The sequence below is a fragment of the Cucurbita maxima genome, unplaced genomic scaffold (genome assembly GCF_002738345.1).
Source record: "Cucurbita maxima cultivar Rimu unplaced genomic scaffold, Cmax_1.0 Cma_Scf00040, whole genome shotgun sequence".
Classification (NCBI taxonomy): domain Eukaryota; kingdom Viridiplantae; phylum Streptophyta; class Magnoliopsida; order Cucurbitales; family Cucurbitaceae; genus Cucurbita; species Cucurbita maxima.
In genome coordinates, this window is record NW_019272056.1 from 495,862 (window position 1) to 508,895 (window position 13,034).

Consider the following 13,034-nt stretch of genomic DNA (forward strand, 5'->3'; position numbering starts at 1 on the left):
CTTCAATCAATTTCAACATTGCAAAAATTATTCTCACTCACCAACCCTTTTGTGTCCCATTATTATTATATGCAAAATTAAATTAATTCGGTCAATATATTCTTTTTCTTTTTTAGTTAAAAATATGATGGATGATTTTGACGAGTACCCGAGTCGAGTTTGGTTGAGATTGACCGATAATTAGTGCTAATTAGTGCACACTTCGTTTCAAAATGACCCGTTCCGTAATTTTTATGAAATTTGATCACTAAATACTAAAACGTTTTAACTCATCACGAAACGTGTTAAAAAAAATAGAAAAACCAAAAATATTAATCACATGCCATAATATTAAATAATCAAATAAAAAATTAAAATTATTAATTAATTAAATATGAATTAGCGTATAAATCTTTAAAAAAATTAAATAAAATATTTGAAAGTTTAATATATTTTTTATTAAATTTTTAAAATTTAAAAATAAAAAAAATAGAATATTATATTATATTATTAAATATTTTTTATAATGGAAACAAGAGGATGGGGTCAGTGGCCTCGTCTTCCGTAACCAGAGAGACCAATCAGCACTGCCCTTATAATCACCGCTTTCCCCAATCTTCACTCTCAGCCACAACCAAACTCCATTTTCCCCCAATTTTCTCACGGAGGAGATATGGCCATTCCCTTGCCGGCCTCCGCCACCGCCACCGCCAATGGCACCGCGGCTCTCGCCCCTTTCGATCCCTCCGCCCCTCCTCCGTTCCGTATCGCCGAGATCCGCGCCGCCATTCCCCCCCATTGCTGGGTCAAGAGCCCTTGGCGCTCTCTCCTCTATGTTCTTCGCGATTTAGCCGTCGTCTCTGCATTGATTGCCGCCGCCGTCTTCTTCGATTCATGGCTACTCTGGCCGATCTATTGGGTCGCTCAGGGCACCATGTTTTGGGCCATTTTCGTCCTCGGCCATGACTGGTTCGAATCTCCGATTCCTCTGTTTTTTCCCCCCTTTTTTGCTTCTGATTCCGATTCTGATATCTCTGGTTTTGCTTGTTTTTCAGTGGCCATGGCAGCTTCTCCAACAGTACTGCGCTTAATACTCTCGTGGGCCTTGTTCTTCATTCCTTCATTTTGGTTCCTTATCATGGCTGGTACTGTTCTTCCTCTGTTCCTCTCCTGCTCTGTTTTTCCCCCATTATCACCGTCTGTGAATGATTTCTTGTGTGGGTCTGAAACTGAATCATGATTTGATTTGATTTGATTTTATTGACAGGAGAATAAGCCACAGAACCCATCACCAGAACCATGGAAATGTCGAGAAAGACGAATCATGGGTTCCAGTACGTTCGTCAGATTTGTCAGATCTCTCTGTTTTTTTCCCCTGTTCTTCAAAAAAGCTTAAAAATCCATTTCAATGGCGGTTTTTATCCTTTTTTTTGTTGTCAGCTGACGAAGAAGACTTACAAGCAGCTGGAGAGAAGAACACGAATCCTCAGATTCACTCTACCTTTCCCCATTCTTGCATATCCATTTTATCTGGTAATTTTTCGATTCGGTTCGTTCGGTTCGGTTCAATTCAGTTCGATTTCTGGAAACTGGTAATCATGTTGGCATTGCAGATGTGGAGAAGCCCAGGGAAGAAAGGATCTCATTTCAATCCAAACAGTGATTTGTTTGCTCCAAATGAAAGAAAAGACATAGTGATTTCAACCTCGTGTTGGGCATTAATGGCGGCTGTTCTTGTCTATTTGTCCTTCGTGTTTGGTCCCTTCCAAATCTTCAAAATCTATGGCGTCCCTTACTGGGTAACCTCTCTGTTTTTTCTTCTCCATTTCCATTCCCTTTAGCCGAAATTAAGGAACAAATTTGGTCTGTTTCAAATTTTCCAGGAACAGAAACTTATGGGACAACTCATGAAATTAATCATTAAAAAAGAAAAAAAGTTTATGGGTCTTTGGTTTTGGATCTGAAAATGATTTGGGTTTTCTTTATTTTGAAGATATTTGTGATGTGGCTGGACTTGGTGACGTATCTTCACCACCATGGCTATGAACAGAAGCTGCCATGGTACAGAGGAGAGGTAAATTAAGAGAGAGAGAGAGAGAGAGAGAGAGAGACATTTTCTCGCATTTTCTCGCATTTTCTCGGGAAAGAAAATTTATGCAACCCAGTCGGTAAAATTTTATTTTATTTTTAATTTTTTTGGCTAGGAATGGAGTTATTTACGTGGCGGCCTGACCACCGTTGATCGTGATTATGGACTATTCAACAACATCCATCATGATATCGGAACTCACGTTATCCACCATTTGTTTCCACAAATCCCTCACTATCACCTCGTTGAAGCGGTACCTATTTTTGTCTTATCTGCTAAACTATACTTGGTTATGCTTTAATTGCTCTATTAAAACTTTATTCTTATTTTTAAATTTAATAAATTATAATATATTTATTAACTTATTTTCAAATTAAATAAATTATAATATATTTATTAACTAATTTCTTATATTACCTTAAAAATTAATTTATTAAAACTTTAGTCTTATTTTTAAATTAAATAAATACCCATTTTCCAAATCTTTTCCAAAAGTGAATTCCATTTTTATTTTTTAAATTTTACAAAATTTTAAAAAATAAAAAATTGCCGAATCGTTCTTGAACTATCTCGACAAGTAAACCAAGCAGAGGTACGTAACGTAACGGAAAATAACATCGAACACAATCGGAGTCGATCGAATGGAAATTTAAACGTGAACCGAGACGATGAAAAATATTTATGTTTTTGCAGACAAAGGCAGCAAAGGGAGTGCTGGGCAAGTATTACAGAGAGCCAAAGAAATCAGGGCCAATACCAATTCATTTAATGGAGAATCTGGTGAATAGCTTTAGAGAAGACCACTTCGTGAGTGATAATGGCAATATTGTCTTTTACCAGACAGATCCATATCTTCACCATCACTAAATATTCATTTCTTTTACAAACCTTAGTTGAGTTTAGCTCACCCTTTGTTTTAGAATTTGTTCTTGTTGCTCTTCTTCTTGTATTACCAACATTATCCTTTTTGATCCCTTCCCATCAAATTCAAGACCAAACAAAGACATCATCCAAATAAAATTTCATTCCCATCTCTACTTTTATCTATTTACCTTTTCTTCGTGTTTCATCATGATTTTCAGTGCTTTTATGCTTCTGGTTAATGCTCTATGACATAGTTTGATGTTCATTTTCAGTGCTTTTAGGATTCTGGTTCGTGGGTATCTTTGCATTTATCTGTTTGTTTCTTGTTCGCGCTCGATATGCTTGTTTGATGTTGCTTTTCATTGTTTGTATGGTTCTCGTTGATGGGTATCTCACGAAATTAGAGTAATAATCCTTTCGATATGTTTCGAGTATCGGTGGTAATTATAAAAAAAAAGTTGTGTTTTGGTTTAGTGTCTATTTGGTTGGACTAAATTGCCCATTTTCAAATTAACACTAAAATGATCGGTGTTGTATTGGTCTCAAATAAGATTTAAATGATTATGAAATAAAAATTACCTTTTTTTTAACCAAAAAAACAAAAAAATGGTGACAAAAACTTCAAATCATACGACTTTATGTTTGGTCGTAAATGAATGGCTACTTTTCTCTTTTAAGTATTTGATAGATTTATGTGAGATATTTACGATTAGTATAAGCACGATAATTGACCGAGTTCTAGTCTCTGTTCTTCTAACCAAAGGACGTTTATTTTTTGTCGTTTAGTGACTGATTTCTCTTTTCAAGCAGTTGAATTCTTCGATTAGATTAAAGTCACTCCTTTTTTATTTCTTTTTTAATAAAAAAATTCATCATCTTTTTTTAACTTTTGAAAACTCAACAAAAATTTTAAACACTAAAAAAAAATTAATTAATTAATTATATAATATATATATATATACCACTGCTAACCTATTATATCGTCTTCTTTGGGCTTTCCATTTCGGGCTTCCTCTTAAAGGTTTAAAACACGTCTGCTACGAGAAGGTTTTTACATCCTTATAAATGGAGATTTGTTCTCCTCCCCAACTAATGTGAGACATCACAATGTTACAAATAGTATCAGAGCCAAACATTGGACAATGTACCAGCCTTCTCGCTGTTTCCCAAAGAAGGTAGACACGAGGCGATGTGTCAGTAAGGACGCTAGGCCCCGAAAGGAGGTGAATTTGGTGACTATTAGAGCCAAACACCAAATGATGTGTCAGCCTTCTCGTTGTTCCCCGAAGGGGGTAGACACGAGGCGATGTGCCCGTAAAGACGCTAGGCCCCAAAGGGGAGTGTATTTGGTGGCGATCCCACATCGATTAAAGGAATGAGTGCTAGCGAGGACGCTGGACTTGACGATAAAAGTTTTATATATATAATATTATATATATAAAAGTTATCACAGATATTTATAAAATTAAATATAGTGGTTGAGAAGTACTAAAAGATATCATTTTTTATATAGGAGGGTAGCTCAAAGATTAAATGAAAAGTATATTCCAAAAATGGGAAAATCATATAAATATTCATTTTTTATTTTTAAAATTAATTTATATATTTTAAAATTAAATTTCCACGTAAAATTAAAATTTTATATCTAAAAAAACTAATCTTTATTTATTTATTTATTTAAATAAGAGTGGAGGAGTGGGCATAAGAATAATGTATTTATTTATTTATTTATTTATTTATTATAATTTAAGAGGGGCATATTATTTTATATTATTACCGTTGGGTTCCACCACTCACTTGTCCTTTCACTTTCATATTTAAAGTTGTTCCCTTTTTTTCCCTTTTTTCCTTTTTTCTTTTTGCTTTTTTGCTTATTTTATTTTATTAAAGGAAAAATGTAATTTTTTTTTAAATATTTTATATCGGGTTTTGAATTACCATAATTAAAGTAATTTTCTTTTTAATAATATTTAAAAAATAATGAAAAAGAAAATAGGAAAGAAAGTTCAAACCGAAAGCTTGAAAATCACTTCAAGACGTTTCTAATTCTTTTATTCGTCACCGAAAGTTTTTTGTTTCTCCCTCCTCCTTTCTTTCTTTTCACACACAGATTCTCCAAAAAAAAAAAATAATTATATATATTTTCAATAATTTTTTTTTTTTTTGTAATAAATATATTTTTGTTATTATTATTAAAATTAAAAACTTTTAACTTTAAATTTATTAAAATTGAATGAAAGGTAAAAAAATCATATTATAGTTGAAATGGCTTACTAATTCTCGTGTTTAATTAAAATTATGATTCTAAATATATGTATTTCAATCCGTTGAGCTAGACTTTACAAAGGAATCTTTATCAAATTTACAAAGGTATAAGTTAATCGATTGAATAATGTATTCAATCAAACATAGAGAGACGAAACTATACGAGCATAGCTCAATTGGTCGTATATTCTCAACTAAGAGATCAGATGTTTAAACTTCTCTATTTTCATAGGTTAAATTAGGTGAAGTTACCAAGGACGTTTTAGTGCTCAATTCCATCATTTGAACTAAATTTGTTTTCTTTTCCAATCCAGGAGGATTGTTACGGTTGATATATCATAGCCAACCCGGGAAATTTTAATTTATTTAAAACAAATCTATAAGATTTGGTGAACAAATGTCATCCTATGAAGGCTAGAAATTTCCCCAAAAAAAAAAAAATGGATATAATAGGGTTTAGGGTTTGAACACAGAGAAGGCCCAAATGATCAAATGGGAAAGTGAGGGCCACCTACCACAGTGAGCTAAGCTGTAGAGCTTGTGTCCCACCAATCTTTCCATTTATGTGCTCAATATCACTTGCTGACCCTTCATCCAAACTTTTAGTAAGTGAGGATTCAACCAGTCGAGCCTATGTTTGTTAGGCAACTCCGCTTACCCTGAACCGTGTGGGACAAGGCTCCAAGTAGATTCAAAATTGTAACCTTTTAGTCGAGTGTTGTATTCTAATCTTATGACTCCACAAAATACAAGCTTCCTAAAAGGAAACATAGCTACAGCTTCACATATCAAAGTCGAGCCTATGTTTGTTATACAACTCCACTTACCCTGAACTAGGACGTTACTAATGAGTTCAAGTTCAATGTCCAGGACAAGGCCCCGGGGTAGATTCAAAACTATAACCATTTAAGTTGAGTGTTATATTCTAATGTTAAAGGGAATCATGATGTTACCAGAGCTGGTCGGTTTGGACAAGCGCACAATCTTCTGGTCCTCCAACATTGCATTGCCACTTTAATATTTCACTCCCTGTCGTTGTTGTTGCTGTTGGTCTGTAGAGTGGTTGCTGCTCAGTTTGAACAAAAGCAATCACCGGTCACCATTTTCGGCTGCAAACCCAAGAGAGAGACAGAGAGAATTTTGAGTCAGAACATTGCATCACTACTCAATCTCCAATCCCCAAACCAAAATAAACACAGTTTTCAGTTTTCAGCATATAAAATGACATGTCTTCTTAAGTAGGAATGATTATAAAGCGAGTTGATGGATGCTCTATTCATTCTAATGGGCCCCAAGAGCCGTGTCACTCTAACCGCCCAAACCCACCTCTAGTAGATGTTGTCTTTTTTGGGCTTTCCCTCAAGGTGTGAGATCCCACATCAGTTGGAAAGCCGAAAAAAGACAATATCTGCTAGCAATGGATTTGGGTTGTTACACAAGGTTTTTAGAACGCACCTGCTAGAGAGAGGTTTCCACATCCTCATAAACAATGTTTTCCACACTTTTATAGCGTTTTTGTTGGCACTCGTTTTCCTCTCCAATCGATGTGGAATCTTACAATTACGGTAAACTTCAGTGAATGCCCCCTATACCATCTATACGCGAAGAACAACAAATAACTAATGTCGGGAGGGGTTTTGCTAACAAATCATAGTCTACATCAAAAGTTGTTATGATCATGCAATGAGCAAGGAGAACGGAATATGCTTGTTTGAATGTTTCGAGTCAGTTGGGAAGACAACAAAACAGAACAAATAGACCCATCAAAAGGGGAAGCAGACATAATCCACAAGGCCAGGCAGCTTATTCAAACACACAGCCCGACACTTTTTCTTTCTTTCTTTCTTACTTTTCATCATAACCCATTCAAATTTCTCTTCTTCACTTTGTTCTATGTAATTCATTTTCAAACTGGATTTCTTACCTTACTAACCTGAACTCAGCATGAAGTTGTTGCCCTCTCCATCTTGCTCTTCCTCTTCCTCCTTCTCCACCTCCACTTTTGATGCTCATGGCTGCAACCCCAGAGCTGCATTAGCTACACCGAGCTGTCTTTCGGGAATTCTCCGCCGAATTCTCTGCTCCGGTACCCTCCCGACGCACCCGACCGATCAGATCACAGACGACACTAGCTCAGTGAATTCTGATGAGAAGCTTCTTCAAGTCAAGGATTTGAATGTCAAACCCACATCTGGAATTGTGGCGAGACTAATGGGCTTGGATCCCTTGCCAGAGATGAAGCAAAATCATAATTCGATAGCAAGGAGCCAATCCATGAACTCTGTGGGGCATTTCTACAAACACCTGGAAGGCAAACATCAACGGGTCAGATCAACACAGTCATTTCAAGAGATACCCACCTTTCTTGAGCTTGAAAACGAAGAATACTTCATCCTTAGCTTTGAAGGAGAAATCAAAAGTAAAGAATTCAGCGCAAAACAAAGAAGCCAAAGGATCAGAAAGACAAAGAAGAAGAGATTCGATCCGGAAGAAGCCAAGCAGTTCATCCTAATAGATTCGAAAGAAAAGAAGAAATCAACCAGAAAAGTAGAATCAGAGTGCAGCTCCGATGAATTAAGCCCAATTTCAGTTCTCGACAGTAGTAAATTCCTCATAGATCCCGAAGAATCAGCGCCATTGCTTTCAGGAAACGCCGCTTCAAATTCCCCCATATACCCTAGAAGGAAATTATCACTGGAGCTCGAAATTCCTCTGAGTCCATCTCGAAATGACGATGATTTGATAATCAACGAAAGTAAAATCGCGAAGACGAAAGTGGTTGAATATGAGATCCAGCGGGAAAGATTCGAAGAAGAGATTCGTAAGATAACAGAGATGGATTTGGGCGAATCGAATTGGAAATGCAGCGAAATTTGCGAAGAACATGAAGAACTTGAAGCTGGAGGTATAATTGAAGGTTTTGATTGGTATATTCTTGAAGGATTGATAGACGAATTTGTAGAACAAATGTATGATTGATCTTCATCTGAACATCAATCATTAACAGTAAATTTCGAATTCTAGTTTACTAAATTGACCAGAAATTCAACCAAAATCAAACCGGAAAATAAAAATTTTCCGGTTCTACATCCTAATTTCAAATGTATTGTTCCAATTTGAATTCGACCCAATCAATCCAAAATTTTAAATTGATAGAAAATTTTCTTCATCGACTAATTTAGAGAATTTCATACCATTATGGAGAGTCGTGATATCTAAAAAACTCAATCTATATATACCCGAGTGCTCGAGAGAGAGGGTTTTCTTTTAAAAGCAAAGATTTGATTGATTACCCAAAAAGCTAAAACTTAGATTCTACAAATATAATAATTTACATTACAATTCAATTCAATTCAATTATAGAAGGAAGAAGAATCCCATCTGCTTGTTCTTCTTCTTTACACACAAGTTTCATCACAAAACCAGGCCCCATTTGGTACCTTCGTTCTGCTTCAACAAAGCTTCTATGGAGAACCATCTCCACCCATTCCTCCACCACTCTCTTCTTCTCCGATACCCATTTCGCCGCAACGATTCGGACTACGACATCGGTCTCGATCTCCAGCACGACCTCGCTCCCAAACACCCTTCTAAACTGCAAGCCAATCTCCTTCACTACTCTTTCGGCTGCCCCCTTGAAATCATATGGTTCGAACACCACCCTTTCGTCTACTTGTTCAAGGAACTCGTCGAGCCATCCTTCTGAGCTTTCTGATACCGAGTCGCTATCACAATCACCATCTTCTTCCGCCTCTTCTACCGGGAGATTCAAGTCTAGGAAGGACATTGACGACGACGACGACGACGACTTCTTTGGCATTTCCGAGCCTGCTTCCCGCTCGGTGGATTCGTCGTCCAGTTTCCTCTTTTTCAGCGACAGGCTCAAGCTTCCTCGTGGGGTAGACGTAATCCTTACATTCATGTCGTTGCAGCTACTGACATCACTGGTACAACCTCGTACTAGTATTTGCAGTTGACAGTTTCTAGCTGCAAGTATTCTCTCCTCAGAGAATTCTGTCTGCTCATCAGCGCTTTTCTCGAACTTTTCGTTCGTCAATGTCGTCACGAAGATTGTATTATTGATGGTAGTCTCTCTCCCGTGCAAATCCAGGAACTTACCGGTCGTAATAGCCTCGGACAAGAAGCTCCTAGCCCGAATATCGGCCTTGTCTACGTTCTCTAAAATGACAACCGACGGCGATTTCTTCCTCAACTCTGCAGCAACATAATCAACAACAGTTTGTCCCCGAAACTGCTCGTTGTAACCATCAAAACCTTTGCAGTCGAAGAGCAAGTTTCGTTGTCGATCACCGTCCTGTGAGCCAAAATCAACCGAGATGATGTTCTCGTGTCTTCCAAACAACTCCGCAAGTGCTAAGGAAATTCTCCGCTTACCTATTATGTCAGGACCGAGAAACGTTAACCAAATATTTCCCCTCGAATTCGAGCTACGGTGCCTTCCACAACCAGCTCGACATCGAAGAACGGTTTCGACAATACAACTCGTGGCTTTACCTTGCCAGCTGACTTTTTCATTCAGTGCATTCCAAAGTGACTTGAATTCTCTTATATCAAGTGGATATCCAGGATTCAGATCGGAGAAACCGGAAGATTGTCCCGGATTATCGACGCACCGTCTACTAAACTCAGCTGGATTTGAGCCTGTTAAGTGATGAACCACCTTCTGATTTCCCTGTTCTGCAACTTTTTTCTTGTTCTCATTGACAGATGCATACAATGTCCCCAACCCCAAATCAGTAGTAACAGAGTGAAGACGCCCGTTTGGACCAACAGACTTCGATTCGATAATATCGGTACGAATGTCGGGAAGCTCCGATATCAGCCTGCTCGGATTCGTGTCGAAATTGTTATGCAAGTTTCTAGCCAAGCAAGGATTTGCAGTTATAGACAATGATTCTTCACCACTTCGTTCATGATCTAAAGCAAATCGACTCGGCTCAAACGACATCTCGTGCCTCGTCTCGGAAACACCAAGTTTAGGGAATAGCTGCCTTCGATGAATGCGACAGATATCGTTCCACTTCTTTTGTAAGCTAATTACCTTGTCATGCTCCTTGCTTTTTGCATCAAGTTCAATCAATGGCATCTGCAAGGAACTTTCTGAGGGACGACCGACGACGGTACCGAATCCTGGCTTCCATATAGCAGCAACTTCCTGCTCGTATTGTTCCGTGCATTGCTGACAACGAACAAATGGTTGATTCAAGCTGCATAACTGACTCGAGAAATTCGATTGCGCAGGAAAGAATCCGCCAAATGGAACAAAAGATCCCATCAAGCTGCAAATTACAACTTACATTCAACTAAAACGAACGTTTTGAAAGTAGAAGGACTAAAACGAACGATGTCGTGTTGATTAAACGACTAAAATGATTGCAGTAATCAGCAGAAGATCTTCATTAAATTTAATAAAAACTCACCTGGATTTAGTCCCAAATGCATCAGCCATAGACTTGGAAGTTATGGGAAGAAGATGAAGATCCCAATCCTTTTCAATGTCGGGAAACCGAACCAGAAACTTCTCGTGTCTTTTGTATGTCCCGACAGCTCCAATCAGCCATACTCTCCCGCTGTAACGCTTCAGCAGAGATGTCAGTTGAGACACGACAAAGCTCATTCCATTTTCCTGTTCCTGTTCTTGTTCTTGTTCTTGTCTGATAAAACCGCTCAATTCTCCATAATTCACGACAATCCCAGGCTCTGAACATTGCTGGACAATCCCAAAAACCTCCTCGAACTTCAATTCCATTGTCTCTCTGCTTCGTTTTTGATTCAGAAACTCAGAAATCTCCTTCTCGATTGAAATTACTCTCAACCCAGAAAATTCCAGGGGAAGAATTCCCGATTTGGATCTCTTAACGGAATCGGTGAAGCTCTGAAGAGCATCGGCAGCACAGACACCGACCAACAACGGGTTTTTCTCTGTTTTTCTCATCAGAACCTCCGCGATTCGTCGGGAATTGGCATCGCCGTCGATGTTTTCATAACCGGCAAGTAAAGGGAAGGGGAAATTCCGGTGACCCAGATCGGAATCGGTGAGATTACAGAGGAAAATGGGAGGGAAACGGGCAGAGCGGGAGAATCGGGAAGGGTGGTCGGAGAGAGGACGGTGGATTATCGCTAATTTAATATCAGAGCTTCGAAATCCGGCTTCCCCAAAAACCCTACTCACAATCGGATCATCAAGAATCGACAAGATGAAATATTTCAGCTCGACCTTCAAAATCGAGGGGGTTTGTTGCTGATTATGAATCTGATAAAGATGGAAGCTTTCCGGGTGCCGCCGTTGATTAGCTTGAGATCGTTTAATCGCCGCCATGAGGGAGTTCGAAACCGGTGGCTCGTCGGTGGGTTTTGAGGAAGGAAGACGGTCAAGAGATACGCCGACGGACAAGTCCAGTACTCGGAACTGAAGGCGTGGTGGGTACGCGCAGCTGCGGGCACGTGAGCAGGCATCTCGTAGGGCGGAGGACGGCAAAGACAGTAAAGCAGATACAGCGTGAAGGGAGGTAGTTTGAGCGTGGCAGCGGCGGCGGGCGACGGAGACAGCATCGTCTAAAGCCCTCGCTGCCTCCTCTGTTAAGCATTGCCTCGCAGCGCTCACCGGCGTCGGCATCGCCGGCCAGCATAAGAAAATTCCTCTTGTATATTGAAACCCCAAAAAACAGAGTAAAAAACAGAGAGGATCGAAAGCTTAGGAAAATTAAAAAAAAAAAAAATGGAAAAGAATTAGATGAAGAGTGGTTCACTTCAAGAACTTTTGGGAAATAAATTATTCGATTGTAGGCCAGAGAGACAAGAAAGAAAGGGAAGCGTATAAAAGAGACACCCGACCCACCAGACAAATACAGAACAGAGCTGCCTTTGAGCTGGGTTCTGGTCCTTCTTCTTCTATGGAGCTTGGTGGAGCTCCGGCGTACGACGGCGGTGCAGTGGGTTTGATTTGTTGAAAACTTCGAAGGAAAAATGGAAAGTTTATGATTTTGGGTTCGTAAATTTGAGCTGTTTGAGTTAGATGCCGTATCCACTTCAGCAAATGGACCAGTAACTCAACTGTGGTACTTGGAAATTGAGGGGTCACTCTTTAGCCTTCTCTCTCTTTTTTTTTAATTTCACGATGAAGTGAGAGAAATGTGTGTGTGTGTGTGTGTGTGTGTTTGTGTGTTGGGATTGAAGATATTGGTCTTGTCTGAAAACACGCTTCCTTTCTTTTTTTTTGTTATTTTGATGTGCATGTTTTCTTTCTACTTCCTGTCCCTTTTCACCTTTTATTATTATTATTATTATTTACAATAGACCTACTTACTTCTCCGATCAACATTTTTTATAAAAGTATAGAAACTTTTAGTTTTAAAACTGTGTAACAAACAAAGGTACGTAACAAGCCAAAATGAATAATATTTGCTAGCTAGGCACCGAGACATGTGCCAACGAAGATGTGTGACCTCCAAAATGGACAGAAATATCTGCTATCAGTGGGCTTGGGTGGTTACAAAAATGCTCACGTTAATAGGTTATAGACTAAAACAAACAATATCTGTTACCTGTGAGTTAAGTTGTAACATACTCTCTAGAAAAACACGTTGAACTTTCAATTCCTTGCAAGTTTTTTTTAAAATTATCAATTCGAATTAACTGGTTTACTCGTCATATGAACCAATTAATTTTATTTTGTTTTGTATTTTTCTTTTTCAACTTTATTAATTGATTGGATAAAAAAAAAAATTAAAAATGTATAGAAATATTTTTAAAAGTGAAAAAATTAAATTATATAGTTGAGGCTATATTTAATAAAATAATTAATGGAGTTGATTAA

At 38.2% G+C, this 13,034-nt stretch overlaps 3 protein-coding genes and 1 long non-coding RNA gene across 4 annotated transcripts; 2 read left to right on the forward strand and 2 right to left on the reverse strand.

Annotated features, from left to right (window-relative positions):
* The first annotated feature begins 571 nt into the window (after window positions 1–571).
* Window positions 572–3,115, forward strand: LOC111469542 (omega-3 fatty acid desaturase, endoplasmic reticulum-like). Its single transcript, XM_023114841.1, has 8 exons — window positions 572–948; window positions 1,035–1,124; window positions 1,247–1,313; window positions 1,420–1,512; window positions 1,593–1,778; window positions 1,973–2,053; window positions 2,184–2,321; window positions 2,762–3,115. Exons 1-8 carry the CDS (start codon window positions 653–655, stop codon window positions 2,933–2,935), a joined length of 1,125 nt encoding a protein of 374 aa, XP_022970609.1. The 5' UTR covers window positions 572–652; the 3' UTR covers window positions 2,936–3,115.
* A 2,840-nt stretch (window positions 3,116–5,955) lies between these two features.
* On the reverse strand, window positions 5,956–7,865 carry LOC111469546. The gene is made up of 3 exons (XR_002714892.1): window positions 7,738–7,865; window positions 7,122–7,501; window positions 5,956–6,306 (listed from the first exon to the last, which is right to left on the reverse strand). It is a non-coding gene; the product is annotated as an uncharacterized LOC111469546 (long non-coding RNA).
* Window positions 7,123–8,196, forward strand: LOC111469543. Its single transcript, XM_023114842.1, has 2 exons — window positions 7,123–7,875; window positions 7,948–8,196. Exons 1-2 carry the CDS (start codon window positions 7,142–7,144, stop codon window positions 8,174–8,176), a joined length of 963 nt encoding a protein of 320 aa, XP_022970610.1. The 5' UTR covers window positions 7,123–7,141; the 3' UTR covers window positions 8,177–8,196.
* A 294-nt stretch (window positions 8,197–8,490) lies between these two features.
* On the reverse strand, window positions 8,491–12,365 carry LOC111469539 (protein SMAX1-LIKE 6-like). Its single transcript, XM_023114838.1, has 2 exons — window positions 10,639–12,365; window positions 8,491–10,497 (listed from the first exon to the last, which is right to left on the reverse strand). The coding sequence occupies exons 1-2, from the start codon at window positions 11,832–11,834 to the stop codon at window positions 8,541–8,543; spliced, it is 3,153 nt and encodes a 1,050-aa protein (XP_022970606.1). The 5' UTR covers window positions 11,835–12,365; the 3' UTR covers window positions 8,491–8,540.
* Window positions 12,366–13,034: the final 669 nt, after the last annotated feature.

What these genes read in the sequence shown, in the direction of transcription:
- LOC111469543 (XM_023114842.1), top strand. Translation starts at nt 7,142, where the DNA reads ATGAAGTTGTTGCCCTCTCCATCTTGCTCTTCCTCTTCCTCCTTCTCC. An exon ending in TCAAATTCCCCCATATACCC is followed by an intron (nt 7,876 to 7,947) that starts TAGAAGGAAATT and finishes TTTGATAATCAA; the next exon opens with CGAAAGTAAAATCGCGAAGA.
- LOC111469542 (XM_023114841.1), top strand. Translation starts at nt 653, where the DNA reads ATGGCCATTCCCTTGCCGGCCTCCGCCACCGCCACCGCCAATGGCACC. An exon ending in TTGGTTCCTTATCATGGCTG is followed by an intron (nt 1,125 to 1,246) that starts GTACTGTTCTTC and finishes TTTTATTGACAG; the next exon opens with GAGAATAAGCCACAGAACCC. An exon ending in AAGACGAATCATGGGTTCCA is followed by an intron (nt 1,314 to 1,419) that starts GTACGTTCGTCA and finishes TTTTGTTGTCAG; the next exon opens with CTGACGAAGAAGACTTACAA.
- LOC111469539 (XM_023114838.1), bottom strand. Translation starts at nt 11,834, where the DNA reads ATGCCGACGCCGGTGAGCGCTGCGAGGCAATGCTTAACAGAGGAGGCA. An exon ending in GCATTTGGGACTAAATCCAG is followed by an intron (nt 10,498 to 10,638) that starts GTGAGTTTTTAT and finishes TGTAATTTGCAG; the next exon opens with CTTGATGGGATCTTTTGTTC.